Genomic DNA, 17,707 nt, shown 5'->3' with positions numbered 1-17,707 from the left:
TTGTTTTTTTATTGTGACAATTTTGACCTCTACTATTTTAAATTATGCAATATTTTTAAAGAAATCCTTAATTTTTAATTAGATTTAAAAAAAACTATCAGAAAATTAGATTCAGTTATTGAGATTTTTTTTAAATTTTTGAATATTTTAAATTTTTCAACCTAATTATGATGAAAATAGCAAACTTTGATGCAAAAATTAAGTTAAATTTTTAACTTTGATGTTTCAATTATAATTTTACCAAAAATCAGGACAAATTATTAAAAATTCAAATACAAAAACAAAATCACAAACCAAAATAATCATAATATCAATTAAAATGCGAGCTCCACAAAGTCTGGCGTTTGTTATCACGACATTTCATCACCTCATATGGCACATCTGTTGCTTATTTTCGATTCAATCGCACACAAGATAGTCCAAACAATGGACTTTTTGTGCGCGTGGTGTCCCAAATCGGCATGTCCCCGAAATGAATTATCGAAAAAGAAACAGATTTAAAACTCAGATTATTTTTGGCCATCCAAAAAAAGTTGAATTTTAGGCGACAATCGAACAAGGAAATGAAATTCTTGAATACAAACTAATCAAAGTGTCGTTGAAATGTGTATTAATTTGTTGTGTGTGTTCAATTTTTAATTAGCTTTCTAAACACACACAATGCATTGTTTTGTGTCTTGTCGTGTTCTGTCCGTCGTACAAACCGAAGAATTTACGTCTTTCTCTTCACTTCCTACAATTCAACTCGGAAACCAATGAAACATGAATGAAGAAGAACATTAGCATAGCATCTAACTACGCATCATATTAAATCATCATGACACAACAAACAACATAAAAAATAACTGTAACTGTAGTTTTTGTCTCGTTTCATTCAAAAAAACAAGCGAAAGGAACATCTGCTCTTGTCTCGGCTGCACGAGTCCTTTACCGTTTCAATCCTGTGTCGATGCACGTACACGAGGGGTGGTTGTTTGGCATCTAAAACACCCTTGTTGATACGCTCGCTCTCGCACGATGCGTGTGATCCGGAGAAAGAGAGGAAAGGAACGGCATTAGATTGAACATTTTTCATGTTTATATGAGTTTTTACGAAGAATACGAACGAAAAAGGCGTCACCCTAGTCCAGAACTGCGCGGCTTACACGGAAAAGCACAACAAAAAAGAGATTGGAGAATCAGTTTCGAATATGTTCTTGAAGGAATTAGTTGTATAGATGTTCATTCAACAATTTTTTACATTTTACTTGTGAAGGAAAATATTAATGAAAAACTTAAAAAGATCTAAACATTGAAAAAAATATCAGAAAAATTAATGAAAACGTTAAAATTATTCGATTAACATGTTTTTTAACGTAAGTTTATAGGAAAAAAGAAAATTAACAAGAAAAAAGTGAAAATTAATGTTTGTTTTTTTTTCAGAATTTAAACTTTAAATGGATAACATTAATCGTGATACTCCATCTAATGGAGAGCGGAACGGCAAATATGCGGAAATGTCCCGAAGAATGCACTTGCATGGAGGATCACGATCGTTACGTGACTATGTGCTATCAGGGCAACATGACGAGCATCCCCACAGACGACATCGACCCAAATGTGGATGTAATTGAGATAATTGGACCCAAAAATGACCTGATTATCGGACCAATCTTCACAGTGTTCAAAAAATTGGAAGTTTTGAGGATTATCGATTCGAATGTTCCCGCCATTGGCACTCATTCGCTTTGGGGATTGAAAAGTTTGAGGATTTTGGGTGAGAAAAAATCATTTTTTCCTAAAAAAAATATTTTTAAAAATGAAATTTGTTGTAGATTTAAAGAATAATAACATTACTCAACTGTCGGACGACAATTTTCGTGGGCAAGACAACTTGGTAGAGCTGGATTTGTCCGGAAATAAGTTAGAACGCTTCCCAAGTGCAGTATTTCAGTATTTGACAGGATTGAAAATTCTAAATTTATCTGAGAATTTTATTCAAGAGTTAGTTCAACGGATGTTTTTCAAGTTATCGAAGTTGACTTACCTGGATTTGAGTGGAAATCCGCTTGATTTGCTTCCTCCAGATGTCTTCCGTGATGTTCAGGTAAGATTTTTTTCTAAAAAATGTCAAAAAATAATTTCCTTACGACCAAATTTCTTCATTCAGGATCTCAAAGTGCTCAAATGTCGCCGCTGCCAACTGAACAAAATCAATCCGCAACTCTACAATCTCCTCCGCAATCTCGTCGAACTCGATTTGGGCGAAAACCAATTTCAGTATTTCGAAACTTCCGAATTTAATGACCTGAAAAAACTCAAAAAGCTCTATTTGGATCACAATGAGCTGCCTGTCATCGTCAACAAACTCTTCCTTTCGCAACGTAGCTTGGAAGTTTTGGACTTTTCGCACAATCGTTTGGCACGCATACCGGAAATGGCATTCCAAAACTTGAATAATTTGACATTTTTGGATGTGTCGTACAACAAAATGAAAATAATCGAGGAGAATTGCTTCAGGCCGTTGGTGAATTTGCACACTTTGAATATCAGCGGCAACATCCATCTGGAATTTGATTTGTTGCAGAATGAGTTGGAGGTGAGTTGAATGACGAGTTGATTGAAAGGTGACATTTTAATTAAATTTCTTTTTTTTTTTGTAGGTGTTGCAACATTTGAAGACACTTTCCATGGCAGATATGGGAGCTACGATGACTTTATTACCGATCAACATTCCACATTTGCGAAATTTGAATTTGTCGGGCAACAGTTTGAACTCGGATTCGCTCAACTTGATCGATTTTTTGGAAGATCTCGATGTAAGTGATCGTTATTTGATCTCAAATATTTTTTTTTAACAATTTTTTTCACTTTTCAATTAGAATTTGGAATTAGATTTGTCACGGAATCAGTTCAGTGAAATCGATACCAAGTATGTCGATCGTATCAGCAGCATTAAAGATGTCAAATTAGATCTTAATCCAATCGTTTGCGATAACTGCCATATGGGAGCACTCATAAACCGATCCAAAGAAGTAAGTTAACATCTGGTCATGTGAAAAAATTGTCATTCTCTAATAAATTTATTTCACAGCTGCCATGGAAGTCGATTCCGATATGTTTTTTGCCGGAAAATCTTCGGGGCAATTCTATCAACAGCTTGGATGCGTACATCTTGGATGACGTAAGACCTTTGTTTTTACCCTTTTCATGTCAATCAACTTTTTTTTTTTTATTTTTAGTGCATTGACTTTGATATGTATGAGAATAATAATGCCGCCAGCAGTTCTCTCAACTTTATTGAGCAAGGTAATTTTTTTTTTATCAAAATTTTGGGCTCTTTTAACATTTTTCTCTTTCAGTATTGATTGGAAATATGAATTGGTTTGCCTTGAGCGCCGCAGTCCTAATTGCTGTCATTGCCATCATCTTTTTGCTCTTTTCGGTCTTTTACGGAAATCAACAACGAACTTATTATACGAATGAAAGTAGAGGTAAAATTAATTTTAATCGAAAAATTTAATGAAAATTTGTAAAAATTATTTTTTTTTTTTGTAGAATCTGTGGAAGAAAATGCAAATGGAGAAATAACAGAAGATTGCAAAGTTCCTTTGAATGACAACTCGATATGTACAATACAGGAAAAATGCCAACCACTGAGTCTCTTGAGTCATAATGACTCAAATTATCCACAAAGCTCGTATTACTACCATTAAATTAACCTTAAGTCAGATAAATTTTTATTTATTTTGAACCAAAAAAAAAAAAAAAAAATACTTGAATTGCTGTGAAAAAAAATAAAGATTTAAAAAAATTATTTCGAGAAAAATATAAAAATTCGAATTTAAATGCATAAAAAAGTTTTTATTGAGATTCTTGTGATGATGTGCACTTGCACCAAAATATTTAAAAGTTCATAAATAATTGTTCTTAAAACTATTATGGACATTGCTTTCATATAAAAAAAATGCTTACGAGAATAAGGCTTTGAGTCGATTGTAATAAGTATTCGACTTCTTATTAATAATGTGACAATTTCGGATTAAAGCTTCCACATTTTGGAAGGACCGATTCGTATTGAGTGACGAATTTTCCTGCAACTTGTGGAAAAATAACTGATAATTCTGCTTGTCGGCACACAAATCCTGTGTGTTTAAGAAATTTTGAAACATTGAGGTTTCAATGAACCACTCGAGAAATAATTTTACTGATGCACTGGTTTTGGATTCGATAAATTCGCGTTTCTGTAAATGAGAAAAAAAATTAATTCAAGGGAAAAAATTGAAAAATTTCAAAAATTCAACTTACATTAAAGTCATTAATATTGATGTTGGTTAAAATTTCAACGAAAAACCATAAAAAGGCTTCTGATATTAAGGCACTCGAGAGTGTATTGCTTTCGTCGAGCAAGTTGACCAGCTCCAGCGATCTTTTCAGACTTCGTCTCAGCTTTTTCGGTAGAATTGTGTTCTCATCGCCATAGCATTTCACAACCATTTTGGTATCCAAGTTCACGATCAAGCCATTTTCGATATTTTCTGCGTTCACGGGCTTCAGAGTGCCACAAAAAATGGGAAACGGAGCTTCACAAATGTCACTGATGTGATCGGGGAGACAAACGATTTGCGGAAATAGCCATTTAAAGGGGTACAAAAGACGTTCGAGCCCAATTATGCATGTCGAAAGGGTATTTATGCACGAACTATGCAAAATTACCTTCCTTTCGTGCAGTAACGTTGAAAAAAGTGTCAATAACACTTCAGTTCCCAATACGTTATACAAATCACTGATCTCCGTATTTTCGAGTCTCGGATCATTCGGACGTTTTATACCGAAAATCACATCTTCACTACGTCGCCCATTGACTTTGTTATCGGGGGACGTCGCATCTTTCATCCATTTCGGATAATTTTCGAGACTCAGTCTTCGAGTGTACTTATTGTTGTTCATATTTGGCGGAATTACGACGGGAGGTGATACTGATTTGATGTTCATGCATGTCAATTGTTCTCCGGGCGCCGGAATTTTCTGTCGATACAAATTCTGGAGGATATTTTTCATGAAAATTTCGCTTTTTCCGTGACGCGATTCAATTTCTCGCAAAATCGCAAAGTAAAAACTGGGCAAGAGATGGTCCGTGACAATGCAATAGGCTAATGGCAAGAGAATCGATGTCGGACCTTCGGGGATGACACGTCGACAAAACGCGTAAGTTCGGTGTCCTTCGAGATTTGTGATTATTTGGATGTAATTTTGGTTCGAGAGGTTTTGTTGGTACACGAGTTGACTGCTTGGGAAGACAAGTTCTTCCAGATTTTCGGGTGTTGGTTCGGTATTAGGAAACGTCCATTTCACGTAGGGAAGGCGTTTGGTGATGTCGAAGCCAACGAGACTGCATGTTTGGAATAACGAGTGTTTTTTGTCGCGCGCTGGACTTTTTGCTTTGGAATTTCTGTCGATTTGCGGTTCGTTTTGACTTCCTTCGATAAGACGCTTGTACTTGTTCAAACGCTCTTTCACTGGCTCGATTGAGTCAACTTCCTCATCCTTCTTTGATTTTGTGTTGTATAACGAATAAACGGTTTTACGGTACTCATCTTTGCGCGAAGCTGTCCTGATGACATAATCTTTTCGTTTTTCCGTCAAAGATCGCGCTAATTTAGTCACTCCGATGGGTTCGTGTTGATCTGGCTTATTGGCGTCAGCATATGCGGCTCCAAGTAAAATATTGATCTACGAAAAAAAAAAATCAACAGGTGTCATTTATTAATTTCCGGGGTTGTTATGAAAACTTACCTGGTCATAAGTCGTTGCTACTGCGGATGCATTATTATCGTTGTTTTCATGCGTATCCTTGACTGCAGAGCACTAAATCGCAAAAAAATAACAAATTCAATGTTACATCACCTTTTTGGGAGTTCATGTGTATCTTACCATATAATGAAGGTCCTTCGTATTATTTGTATGACTGCAACATTCCGCCTTCACGCAAAATTGAGGATCCATGTAAACAGGTTCCTGTTCCGCTTCGGGACTTTTTGGCGATGATATTATCAGACATTCAGGGCGTTTCCTTGGTTTCGCTTTATTTTTGCATATTTCTACGTACCCGAGTTCCTCGATGTTCGTTTCGAACGTTCTTTTTGGCTTTCGGGGCGGATCTCCCTTTGGTAACGGCTGTTTCAGCGCTTTTTTCAGCGTGTCAGTCAAATTCACGAATTCCGGTTCGAGCGATTTCTTCTCGTCACTCGTGGGACTCGGCAATTTCGTGGCACGATCGCCCGTTTTACGGAATGCGGGACTTCGTTTGATGCTGCTGCGAAATTCCTTCTTTATGTCGTCCGTTTGTCGCGCAACTTTGGTCACTTTGTTCGAATTTACGGCACGCAGGATGTTGTGTTGCACGGGCGAATCATTACAAGTGTTCGTTTTGGCCTCGAGTAAGTTGGTCGAGGTTCTTGAACGCTGAAAAACTGGTTTTGTTTTTTTAACAGCCGACGAAGTAGCGATAATTTGGTCGTCTTGGGCGTGCGATAACGTCTCAAATTTACTCTTAATCAGCTGAACTCTCGATCTTTCCCCATTCATCTTCGCAACGGCGTCACTTACTACATCCTTAGGAACATTTAAGGCCACTATTTTTGGGAATTTTCTTATAATTAACGGAATTCCCTTATCTTTTAACAACAAAAAACAGTAAAAATGGAGTGACAGTTACTTTGACAGATAAGAAAAACTGTTACCTTGTCTAAAATCAATGAATGAATGTACGGCGAAAGGGATTTTTCCCCTCTTTGGATTAAATTTGCCTTAAAAATTGCCTTTTTATCTCTTGCATTTCGACTTATAATTCTTAATGCTCCAAAAATACTTCCAAACATTCATTTAAATCCACAAATCTGGAAAAATCTCAAAAAACTTCTTTAATTTAAGATTTTCTCAGGTAACAAAATTTATTTTGTGCAAAAAAGCCTTATTTTCGCTAAATTACAGATCACAAAGAATTCAAAACATCAAAAGACAGTCCCCATATTTCAGAGTTAGCTCCATCCTTATCATACGAATTACGTCACGAACTGCAAACAGCTACAACAGGGCCTTTTTGATGGCATCCATCAACGATGCAGCTTCCGGAAATTTGTCTTTTCGGGGCGGACCTTTCTTGATGCCCGTCCAAATTTGTACTTTTTCATCGTCGGCGGATTTTTGAATGTAAATTTCGAAGGAACCACGAGCTGGTTTTCCATTAGGATTGAGTTTGAGTGAAAGTTGTGACGAAGAATCGTCAAGGAGCTCCAAAACTTCATTGAAGATAGTTTGAGCCCGCTTTTTGAACACGGATCAGGAGGTACAGTGTTCGATAATGAGAAATGCACCTTTTGCATCGTCATTTGCTGCAGGTTCAACTGATAATTTGGGCTTTTTCGACACCGGTTCGTCGTCCTGAGGAGATAAACAAAATGAATTTTAATTAAATTTGACGAATTTTCAAAGGAATTTGTAAAAATTTTATTAAAACTCACCTTTGCCTTCGAAGTTGAAGCAGCTTTACGAGTTTTGGGCATTTTTAGGCTTTAAATTAGCAATTTTTTAACAAATTTTTAAACAACGGTTTTCAATTGGAGCCAAAATTAAGTGAAATGTGAGGTGGGACAGAACGTCGATGAGTGCCCAAATGACATTTACAAGGCATTCAGCGATAACTGAAAATCGAGTGCGGTAAAAAAGTCGCAATTTAAGCGAAAAATAAAAAGAAATCCCCATTTTTAGTTGAAAATCTTAAAGTTAGTGTGCTCGATTACTTGTTTAAAATCGTAGATACGTAAAATTACCCTGTCGCAGCAATTTGGGAGCAAAAAACAGTTTGTCGAAAAAACAGTTTTCATCGTCAATAGCGCTACATAGAACCACATAGAGGACGTAACGGTATACGGAGGCTGTCGATGCAGAGAAAAGTGGCGTGATGTTCGAATACACGTGGAACTAGGATTGAACGTACACGCAAATACGTACAAAAGACCCATTACAACAACAGCAAAAGAGAAGAAAACATCAACAAACCACCAACTTCATTCATAAATCACAATTTTTCGTCTTTGTTCCATCAAAAAAACGCAAAAAAAAAAACATAATAAAGGTGAGTGAATTTTTTCAATAACTTCCATATCGCTCGCATGCAGCAGACATCGATCGTGTGTACCGAGTTATCGATGTGCGAAAGGAATGTCTCTAAAATAACAGTACTTTCTGATAAAAATAAATTCAATGTGTAGCGAGACGATTCGTCGAAGAAGAACTCGGTCAATGAACATTACTGCTTCTTATTATTATTATATTTTTTTGCTGCGGTTTCGCTATTTAACATTTTTACGTGTCGAAAATTGCATAATGTGCGTCGTTATTGCACTTTTGTGTCAAGACTATTTGCTTTTGCGAGGCGACGACAGCAGTTCCGAATGATTAAGAACCACGTCAAACGTTATAAATTCTTTTGTGAGTCATCTCATTGTTCACAGAACTCGTGAACAAATCGAAAAATCATGACGCGATGAGGAAAAAACATAAAAAAAAATCGAATTTTATTTCCCGGAAAACAAATAAACCAATCGAGAGTTGAAAAGGAAAGTTGCTTGACTCGTTTCTCAAATCTAATAAATTGCTGCTTGGACGACTTTCTTAGATGGAAGTGCATTAATTACATAATTGCACAGAAGAGGGAATTTGTCGAGCATGTGACGAGAGCCGCGCCGCTTATCAACAAAGTTCTACGTGTCGCTTTTTTTTTCTTCTTCCTCTTCTACTTTCGTTCGTTGTTTACATTTTTTTTCTACAATTCATGAAACGAAAAGAAGAAGAAATGAAGAAACGACGAATAAACAAGTCACTTTATGATAATTTGTATGATAATTCAAACAAAATTTAATTATTTTACGACGACGACGACGTGCCAAGAGTCAATAGCAGCAAAGAAAGTTACTCTCTATCGAACGACGGCAGGCATTATCAGTGTCTTTTACGTAATAGGAGATGATCGAGGGTACAAGTTCCACATCCACATCACACCATATGTAATCAGTATTTAGTCTAAGTACCTACAAACGAGTGTCGAGATAAAAATAAGTATTAGAAAAAATGTTTATTGAACAGTTTCAAAGGTCTTAATCGATCTCCGGTCCGAGATAATGAAAGGGACTGACTCAATTAGCTGAGATGCGGGTGAAGAACGAGATTTAACGACGTCATGAAGCAACACGAAGGGTCCAAAGTTGAATCAATTGACGTCTGTATGGACCGAAATTCGTGTTTTGACTTTTTTTTTGTCGTTTCAATGTCTGTTAGTACATACGCAGAGTCTGTTATTACAAACATTCTTATAAGACTAATATCAAATCTAATGTTTGACCGACATACTAGACTAAACAAGGTCAAAAATCTTGTTTGTACAAATCGAAATGGCAAAGTAATTGATATTTTCCGCGATTTATGATGAAAAATGTCGAAGATTTGCCGCCATTAGGTAATAAAATTCCGGCGAAATAGATTTCGTGCGAGGCTCGCGTTAAAATTGTTGTTATTGTTGATGTAGGTACATATTTGACAGTGACCTTGAAGAGCTGTTTGTTTTAAAATATCATCTCTTACCGTTTAAATAATGTATTAATGAATTGTTTTCTATTCTGTAATCTAATCACATAGAAAAAAAATATACAATTAAATTAATTACTGATTATGGTGTATGATCCGAAAAAAATCTCGTGTAAATAACACGTCGTCGTCGTTGTCGAGCAATCGACATGCCGGTGATATCAGCGGTGCAGGCTAATCAGTAAATATTTTCGTGTACGAGCGGTAGAATTTTCTTCTGAACATTGAACGATTGAGTGTTGAGTTCAATCTTGTCTATTTATTTACAAATATTCAGTACTTAGAGAGACGTGCATGGAGCAAGTTTGATTCGTTTTTGTGCTCGCGTGTTATTTTTTGCTGCTTTAACTAAGTAATAAGTACGTATCTTATAAATTTTAATAATTTTCATTGATACCTTAATAAAAAAATTTTAATAAAAAACGTGAATTAAAAGATAAATAACGCACGCATCCTTCAAAAGTTCGTTTTATGAATCAATAAAGTGCTAAAAAATTCATTAACGTGTGAAAAAAAGTGATTCGAAAGGGTGCTCATGTGAGTCACAAGGGACTTGTTACATGCAACTGTCGTTTTTTCGGGTCATTTCGAGTGCGTGTGACCTTGGAAGCTTTATCAGCTTCAGTTTATTTGAGAGAAAATATTTTAATCCACGTTGATACTTTTCTATCTTATCAGCATTGTGACCCATATCCTCATGTGAGCACTAGCTACATTTGAATTTTTTAATTATAAGGCGTTGCAAAATAAAATGTTGCGTGCTGAAAATTGACGTGGATGAAAAATAAACAAATGCCGAACGTGTAATGATGATGACGGATGAAAATTGTCTCGATTTCCGTGTATTTTTCGGACTAAGGGTCAATTATCGCAATAGAATCGTTTAATAATCAGTCCATTATCTCTCCTATTTACAGATACATTATCAGAAATCAAACGAGGAAGCCAATAAAAGTAGAAGGAGATAAAAATGACGAAAGCACAAAATGGTCCCGAACAAGTCAAGCCGGCGGAGAGTTACTACTCCATCGATCCAGAGGTGCCGGTGAAGCTGAAAATGACAAAAGACGGTGTGGGAGCGCGTCAACCAATTTCCGTGCCTGGCTTGTTGTCGAAAATTGCACGTGAATACCCGAATCAGCCAGCGTTGTGTTACAAGGACATCAATAATGTTTGGCAACAAATCACATACAGGTGAGTTTTTGTTGATTTTTTGCCGCAAAAATTGCTAATTTTGACATTTTTAATTTTTTTCATAGTGAATATAAGGATCGTGTGTATCACATGGCAAAAGTGTTCATCAAACTCGGGCTCGATCAATATCATTCGGTGTCTGTTTTGGCTTTCAATAGCAAAGAATGGTTCATTTCAGATCTTGCTGCTATCCATGCTGGCGGTATTATTGCCGGAATTTACACAACAAACTCCGCGGAATCAGTTCAGCATATTTTGGAGAGTTCGCGTTCGAACATTGTTGTTGTCGACGATGCCAAACAAATGGAGAAAATCCATTCGATTAAGAAGAATTTGCCACATTTGAAGGCTGTCATTCAAACGCAACCCCCATATGCGCCGTATGTCAAACGTGAGGACGGCTATTACCGATGGGCAGAGTTGGAGGAGATGAATGTTGACGATCAACAGGCGGAACTTGATCGACGAATGAAGGAAATTGCCATTAACCAGTGTTGCTGTTTGGTTTATACATCCGGTACGGTTGGAAATCCAAAGGGAGTCATGTTATCGCACGATAATTTGACATGGGATGCATATGTCACGAGTTTAAGATTGCCATGCATGGTGCCCGCAAAGGAAGTTGTCGTTTCGTACTTGCCCTTAAGTCATGTGGCAGCACAAATGGTCGATATCTACTTGACGATGATGTATGCGGTGACGGTATATTTCGCAGACAAAGACGCGCTTAAGGGAAGTTTGGTGCATACGTTGAAAGATGCTCGTCCAACGAGACTTTTGGGTGTGCCACGTGTGTACGAGAAGATTCAGGAGAAAATGTTGGCAATCGGAAACCAATCGGGCGCTATTAAAAAAGTAATTTCATCATGGGCCAAAAGTGTCACTTTGCAACATCATTTGGACCAGATGCAAGGCAAACCCTCGAATTCATGGCAATATAAAATCGTCAAAAACTTGATATTCTCAAAGGTGAAAGACGCTCTCGGCCTTAATAGATGCACAACTATGGTATCTGCTGCTGCTCCCATTTCGCTCGAAGTGAAGAAATATTTCATGAGTTTAGACATGCCCTTGATGGAAGCTTTTGGTATGTCGGAATCATCGGGCGCCCACACACTCACGTCTCCCGATCATTTCAACCTGGAGACGATCGGCAAGCAACTCGATGGCTGCGAAACGCGACTCGATAATTTGGATGAGAACAAGCACGGCGAAAAACTCATCCGGGGACGACATGTTTTCATGGGATACATCGGCGAATTGGACAAAACGAAAGACGCCTTGCAGGAAGACGGCTGGATGCGATCCGGAGACTTGGCATACATTGACGAAGATGGCTTTATTTACATCACGGGACGCATCAAGGAACTTTTGATTACTGCTGGCGGCGAAAATATCCCTCCCGTGCACATTGAGCATCTCGTAAAGGCAGAATTGGCAGCTATTAGCAATGCATTCCTCATTGGTGACAAGAAAAAGTTTTTGACAATGCTCGTGACACTTAAGACTGACATGGATCCCGATACGGGAGCACCGCGAGATAGTTTGCATCCGGAATCGTTGAAGTTGATGCGAGAATTGGGACTCGAGTACACGAGGTTGTCTGAAGTGCTGAAAGCAGGACCCGATCCAAAGGTAAATTTTTTTTTTTTTTTTTTTTCAAAAAAATTAAAACTCACAAAAAACTTATTTTGTAGGTAATGAAAGCCATTGAAGACGCCATTGGTCGCGCAAATAAAAAAGCCATCTCCAATGCCCAAAAAATACAGAAATTCGCAATCCTTCCGCACGACTTTTCCGTTGCCACGGGCGAGCTTGGACCGACACTCAAAGTTAAGCGAAATGCTGTTGTAAAGATGTACGAGGGAATCATTGACGGATTCTACAAGGACTGATTGTTAAAGTGTAAGTTGTAGAGTATGGATATGTTAGAATAATTCAACTTTTGCCTATAAAAAAACACACAAACAATATACTCTTCAAACTTCACACTTTCAAAAACTAAATAATTTAACGTTACATGTAATACGAAGAATATCTCTTCATCAATTCTATAAAAAAAAAGTTTAAAGCACTCCTTTCTAAGCAGAAGCTTATAATTTATCGGTGCGAGCGTCTTATTTTTCATCATCTCATATTTTAACTTTAATTTTGGGGAAAATTTTTGTAAAAAGACTAAGATTAATGAAGCTTATGATAAAATTAGTAATAATTTGTTGTTTAAATTTTTGTTTGTGCATGCGATATGAGCGAAGAAGGGATTAAAATATTTTTCTAAAATTCCAAAAATTCAAAATATTTACGAATATAGCCTAAATTTAACGCTAAAAATTATATGTTAAGCAATTCACTTGTACTTGTACGAAGAAAAAAGAGACTTTTTTTATTTAGAAATTATTTACTAAGTCCCGTATATAAGAAATGTTAAGTAATTAAATTGTTATTTACCTAATTAATATATAAAAAAATTAGAAAACAAGGAAAAAATCTTTTGTTTGAAGTGTTTCTTCTTTTGAACTTTTAGTCGAATTAAGCTTTAATTTAGTTTAAATATTGTAATATTATTATCAGGTCGTTGGTTAGACACACAATAACACGGTTAACATGGAAAATATATGACTTACGAACCAAATGTACTTTAAAATAGTATTTGTATAAAGGCCAGCTTGTTTGTGGTTTGCTTAACGTCGAGCCACAAACCCAATAAAAATGCAAAAAAAAAATCAAGGAATAAAAGGGATTTGTACTTATATTTTTTTCATAATATTCATTTAGATAGAAAAATGTAACGGTAGATAAGTAAAGTAGAGCAAGGCGCATCTTAATTTATATACATTTTAAAAATATTTAGTTCAGGAGGTTTTTTATATAGTCAAATAATAATCTTAAAAAATAATCAAAAGTGCAATCTACTTACAAAGGTCTATGAGTTAAACATAAAAAAAAGCTAATAATATAAGACTTTCCCTCTAATTCCTGATTTGACTTTCTTCTTTGTAACAATTATAAATACATACAAAAGTTTATTTTAAAGCAAAAAGGATAATAAAAAACACAATTAAATAAAATAAATTGCTTTTTATTTGTTTGCATCTGAAATCGATATCGTTCGATTTCGTAAGATTCGATCATTGCTGCATGGCGAATTTTCATCCGAATCGTCGTTTTTCTTCAAATTTAGTCTTTGGATGCCCATTTCTGGAGTTGTTTCAAGCGAACTTTGTGTCGGAGAAGGGGAGTCTAAGATTCGTTTTTTCACTGAATCAGGTGTTTTTAATAAATTTTCTTCGGGACTTCTCTTTTTTGGAGTCATTTCTGGCATTTGTTGTTCACTTGATTTACTCGTGCCTGGCTTTGGTTGTAAAATACTGAAGATATTTATGTTTCCGGATGCGTCAAAGAGCTCCGTTGGATCGAAACTCTCTTCGGTTGAGACGGTTTTTGCTACTGATTTCTTCTTTTTGTTCTTTTTTTTCTTCTTCTTTTTCTTTGTACCCGATTTTAAAAGGTCAATTTTCGCATTTGTTGGTTTAGGAAGTTTTTTTATGTCTTTAATCTCTTTCCGGAAATGTTTTCCATAAAATGGAAATAGACCTGGGGCGACTTTACTTCTGATATGTATCTCAGCAACTCGTTCGACATCAATTGGAGTCCATGAAAGCTCATCTAATGAATTCGCACTGAAGTTTATATCCGAAAAAATCTTCCCGAGATTGATACAATTTGGGTTTTCTTTGTCTTGTTGCTGATAAATGAGAATTTTTTCCTTCTTGGAAGGGTCGTGCTTGCCTAAATACCTTGCCGGAGGAAAAGCTTTGAGCATTGAGATCAACTGGAAAAACGAAGTGAGCAAGTCAGCTTCTTGTATTTGATACAAACGATGTAAATCGGCAACAACCGTGTCTAAGGTAATATCACGAACGGAATAAATCCAGTAATTAGCGAAATGTAGACGAATTCTTTTGACGACAACATTATTCATGAATTTTAAGTGAACGTATTCTCGTATCAGCTCGTGTTCGGTCATTTGTTCCTCGCCAAATTCAGGTTGGTATTCCAATTTCGGGGAAAATATCACAATTTTATTGTCCAATACGACATCAGGTTGGCAGGAGAGCATTATTGAAAGCGTATCGTTGTTATTTGATGTCATTTCGACTGCGTGTAAGACTTGAGAGTCATCTTTTTTGTCATTAATTGCCACTTTTTTGCTAAATTCTTCGATAAATTGCTCAAATTTCTTAATTTCATAAGACTTTTCACTCATTTTTGTTGAAACCTCTTCCTCCGGATCACTCGTTCGCATTCCATTGAAGATAAAACTTGCTCTCACAACATCTAAGGCAATATTGCTATTCCGATAAATGGATCCCAGCTTAATTGATGGCAAATTTCGGTCTATTTTAATTTGCGTTCGCAATCCATCGTCGGAAATTGTTATTGGAAGCATCCAATCGTCAGATTCGTCGTAATATCCTTGCATCAAATACACAACTGACGAAATTGGAAGCGAGGCATCGAAATTTTCAGGCACTGGATCAGTTTCACTAACACTGAGGTGTGGATCTAATGCTTCATAGTACTTTTCGAGATGGTATGGAGCACCTTTGATCCTTTGTTTAATGACGTCGTGAGAAAAAAGTGTCTTTGGACTGGGTTTTGCAGCTTTTTGAGTACTGACAGTCACAGAAATGCTGTTTAATTGTACGAATTTCAACGGAATCGCTGTTGCCAATGAAAAACTTTGACTCAAAAGATCCACTCGTATTTCCTTGAAGCACTCAACTTCACGTTTCCATTTGCCAGCAAAGAGTTCACTCAAATGTGGATCGATTTCCTTCTTACGACGCATGCTGTTTGTCATGAAATAACTTTTCACGAATTCGTTGTACTTTTTACGCTCTTCCGCGATTTTTTCTTTTAAACTTTCGTATTGTTGCAAAATTTCTTCGCTCGTGTCTCCCCTCAATGCTTTGATACAAACTGCATGTTCCGCCGCTGTCAACGTTGATTTTGTGGGAAATCCTTTGTACAACCACGGCGGTTTAAGACATTCTTCAATCCAAATTTCAGCAAATTTCGCTTCCCGACCGTTCCGTGGATCGATATAGATGAACTTCGGTTGTGAAAATTTTGTTTCTTGATCTACCATTTCAGCGATGCCTTGGTCAATCTCATTCAAGTGAGCGTAGAAAATATCTTTTTCATCCTCGAAGGTCACATCGTAGAATTTGGCTCTTTCCTCTTCATCTTGAGGAATATGTTTGTTCCTGTGAAAGAGAATTTGTAGAGAAAATGGTGAAAAATAAGTTTTTTTTAGAATTTACCATGGAAGCTTTGCAAAATATCGAAATAAAGCTTCATCTCCTTCTTCTTCCTCTTCCATGTTTTGAACGTTTTGAGCGCATTGTCGACCATATGATTTTTGTTTACGTTTTTTGGGTACCGTAAATGAGAGTCACACTCGTCTGGTATGATTTTTGATTAGAGAACCCCCTTTAGTGCACAATTTCCGAATTTGCCTTGTCTCTAATTCAGGAATTGTTGTCCGTTATTACTCGAAGAGTCCTTTTTGATAGGATTTTTTACTTGAAAATTCATTTTAAATCCAAAAATACCTTGAAGGACAAAAAAATTAGGATAATAATTTTAATTTTTTTCATGAAAAAGGTACTTACTATGCTAAATATTTCGTCTTTAATCATTAATCGTTGGAGAAACGAGTCCTGAAAGCGGATCTTATGCCCAACTATAAAAAATCTCACTAAAGGAAGAAAATTGAATAAATTTAAATATTTTTCTTCAAGAATTTCACATAAAAAGGCTTTAAAAGTGTAAAAAAAATCATTGTTTACTTATCTGATGGAGACGCCTTGTCTCGCATTTCAAACGCAAACACTTACAAACAACTTGTGTACCAACATTTTCCATTTTCACGGCATCTTGACTTTTCGAAAAGGTGAAACGTTGTTCATTTCATCTTATTCGTTTGAAGTTTTTCCGCTGAAACTCGCGATGTTTCGCGAACCAACCCACAATTTAACCCAATTTCCGCTATCAAGTGGCAATGAACATCGTTAAAATTGTCATTTGCATGTCATGTTAATCGTCAATTAAGACATTTCCCGAAAATATTCCTTCAAAAAATTCTCTTCATTCCTCTCGCAGTTCCTTATATACCAGACAGCTCACAGCAGAAAAAACTCACTTATGTATTGTTATTATGCTCCAATGGTATGTTGAACTGAAACATAAGCATAAGCGTGCGCAGTTGTCATGTTTTACTATTATGTTGCACTCTCTCGCGACATAAAGTTGATTGTTTTGCATCAAAATAACGTCTTGTTAAATTTTTTTTTAACTCGAAGCACAAGAAAAAAGTGATTCCATAAAATAATTTAGAAAAAAATATCCAAAAGGACCAAAATTAAATTGTTAAGACAATTAAGTAAACATTCCAAAGAAAATCCTGGAGCACAAAAATTCCACCAAAAATATTTTTTTTAAATAAAAAAAAAGTGCATAACATTATGTAGCGAACATATGTATCCTTTATATATACAGAATGTGGGACAATCTCTCAACAGCAAGGATTCCATACAGACAAGCACACACACACACACACAGGATATACGACACACACTCAACACTCGGTTTAGGTGGTCATGTGTTCGAGTTGTATTAAAAAGCAGACGAAACTAAATATCTGCTCTCAGTAATGGTTTAGTTTTCGATTCGTTAAAACATAAAAAAAATATTAACACAAAAAATTATAAAATATATAGGAAACAGGAGTCCGTTATATAAATTAAATTTTTGTTTTAATAAGAAAAAAAAGTCTTGCTAAGAATGATAATAATTTTTAAACTCGTACAAATGTAGTTTTTAA

The 17,707-nt window shown here is 36.0% G+C and overlaps 5 protein-coding genes across 6 annotated transcripts; 2 read left to right on the top strand and 3 right to left on the bottom strand.

Moving 5' to 3' along the window:
- Positions 1-1,204: 1,204 nt before the first annotated feature.
- LOC134830637 (insulin-like growth factor-binding protein complex acid labile subunit) lies at positions 1,205-3,761 on the top strand. The gene is made up of 10 exons (XM_063844185.1): positions 1,205-1,355; positions 1,423-1,756; positions 1,815-2,086; positions 2,150-2,578; positions 2,643-2,798; positions 2,862-3,014; positions 3,074-3,163; positions 3,222-3,288; positions 3,342-3,473; positions 3,538-3,761. Exons 1-10 carry the CDS (start codon positions 1,344-1,346, stop codon positions 3,693-3,695), a joined length of 1,803 nt encoding a protein of 600 aa, XP_063700255.1. The 5' UTR covers positions 1,205-1,343; the 3' UTR covers positions 3,696-3,761.
- A 95-nt stretch (positions 3,762-3,856) lies between these two features.
- Positions 3,857-6,600, bottom strand: LOC134831245 (DENN domain-containing protein 2B-like). Its single transcript, XM_063844925.1, has 4 exons — positions 5,914-6,600; positions 5,776-5,847; positions 4,288-5,712; positions 3,857-4,223 (listed from the first exon to the last, which is right to left on the bottom strand). Exons 1-4 carry the CDS (start codon positions 6,565-6,567, stop codon positions 3,951-3,953), a joined length of 2,424 nt encoding a protein of 807 aa, XP_063700995.1. The 5' UTR covers positions 6,568-6,600; the 3' UTR covers positions 3,857-3,950.
- Positions 6,601-6,892: 292 nt separating this feature from the next.
- LOC134830640 (selenoprotein H-like) lies at positions 6,893-7,621 on the bottom strand. Its single transcript, XM_063844188.1, has 2 exons — positions 7,503-7,621; positions 6,893-7,422 (listed from the first exon to the last, which is right to left on the bottom strand). Exons 1-2 carry the CDS (start codon positions 7,542-7,544, stop codon positions 7,066-7,068), a joined length of 399 nt encoding a protein of 132 aa, XP_063700258.1. The 5' UTR covers positions 7,545-7,621; the 3' UTR covers positions 6,893-7,065.
- A 31-nt stretch (positions 7,622-7,652) lies between these two features.
- LOC134830636 (very long-chain-fatty-acid--CoA ligase bubblegum) lies at positions 7,653-12,898 on the top strand. 2 transcript variants are annotated; one of them, XM_063844182.1, is made up of 4 exons: positions 7,653-8,116; positions 10,542-10,818; positions 10,884-12,453; positions 12,516-12,898. In XM_063844182.1, the coding sequence occupies exons 2-4, from the start codon at positions 10,595-10,597 to the stop codon at positions 12,711-12,713; spliced, it is 1,992 nt and encodes a 663-aa protein (XP_063700252.1). In that variant the 5' UTR covers positions 7,653-8,116; positions 10,542-10,594; the 3' UTR covers positions 12,714-12,898. The 2 variants fall into 2 exon arrangements, with proteins under 2 accessions (XP_063700252.1, XP_063700253.1); XM_063844183.1 differs by lacking the exon at positions 7,653-8,116 and adding an exon at positions 9,893-9,983.
- Positions 12,899-12,980: 82 nt separating this feature from the next.
- On the bottom strand, positions 12,981-16,231 carry LOC134830635 (uncharacterized). Its single transcript, XM_063844181.1, has 2 exons — positions 16,146-16,231; positions 12,981-16,088 (listed from the first exon to the last, which is right to left on the bottom strand). The coding sequence occupies exons 1-2, from the start codon at positions 16,202-16,204 to the stop codon at positions 13,898-13,900; spliced, it is 2,250 nt and encodes a 749-aa protein (XP_063700251.1). The 5' UTR covers positions 16,205-16,231; the 3' UTR covers positions 12,981-13,897.
- Between the last annotated feature and the right edge of the window lie 1,476 nt (positions 16,232-17,707).

The sequence above is a fragment of the Culicoides brevitarsis genome, chromosome 2 (genome assembly GCF_036172545.1).
Source record: "Culicoides brevitarsis isolate CSIRO-B50_1 chromosome 2, AGI_CSIRO_Cbre_v1, whole genome shotgun sequence".
NCBI classification, from domain to species: domain Eukaryota; kingdom Metazoa; phylum Arthropoda; class Insecta; order Diptera; family Ceratopogonidae; genus Culicoides; species Culicoides brevitarsis.
This window is presented reverse-complemented; position numbering and strand designations above follow the sequence as displayed.

Bases quoted from the DNA above. Each gene is read 5' to 3' on its own strand.
- LOC134830637 (XM_063844185.1), top strand. The intron at 2,799-2,861 runs GTAAGTGATCGT...CTTTTCAATTAG, and splicing joins ATTTTTTGGAAGATCTCGAT to AATTTGGAATTAGATTTGTC. The intron at 3,164-3,221 runs GTAAGACCTTTG...TTTTATTTTTAG, and splicing joins ATGCGTACATCTTGGATGAC to TGCATTGACTTTGATATGTA.
- LOC134831245 (XM_063844925.1), bottom strand. From the start codon at position 6,567: ATGAATGGGGAAAGATCGAGAGTTCAGCTGATTAAGAGTAAATTTGAG. The intron at 5,713-5,775 runs GTAAGTTTTCAT...TTTTTTTCGTAG, and splicing joins TAGCAACGACTTATGACCAG to ATCAATATTTTACTTGGAGC. The intron at 4,224-4,287 runs GTAAGTTGAATT...TCTCATTTACAG, and splicing joins TCAATATTAATGACTTTAAT to AAACGCGAATTTATCGAATC.
- LOC134830636 (XM_063844182.1), top strand. From the start codon at position 10,595: ATGACGAAAGCACAAAATGGTCCCGAACAAGTCAAGCCGGCGGAGAGT. The intron at 10,819-10,883 runs GTGAGTTTTTGT...TTTTTTTCATAG, and splicing joins TGGCAACAAATCACATACAG to TGAATATAAGGATCGTGTGT. The intron at 12,454-12,515 runs GTAAATTTTTTT...CTTATTTTGTAG, and splicing joins AAGCAGGACCCGATCCAAAG to GTAATGAAAGCCATTGAAGA.
- LOC134830635 (XM_063844181.1), bottom strand. From the start codon at position 16,204: ATGGAAGAGGAAGAAGAAGGAGATGAAGCTTTATTTCGATATTTTGCA. The intron at 16,089-16,145 runs GTAAATTCTAAA...TCTCTTTCACAG, and splicing joins TATTTTGCAAAGCTTCCATG to GAACAAACATATTCCTCAAG.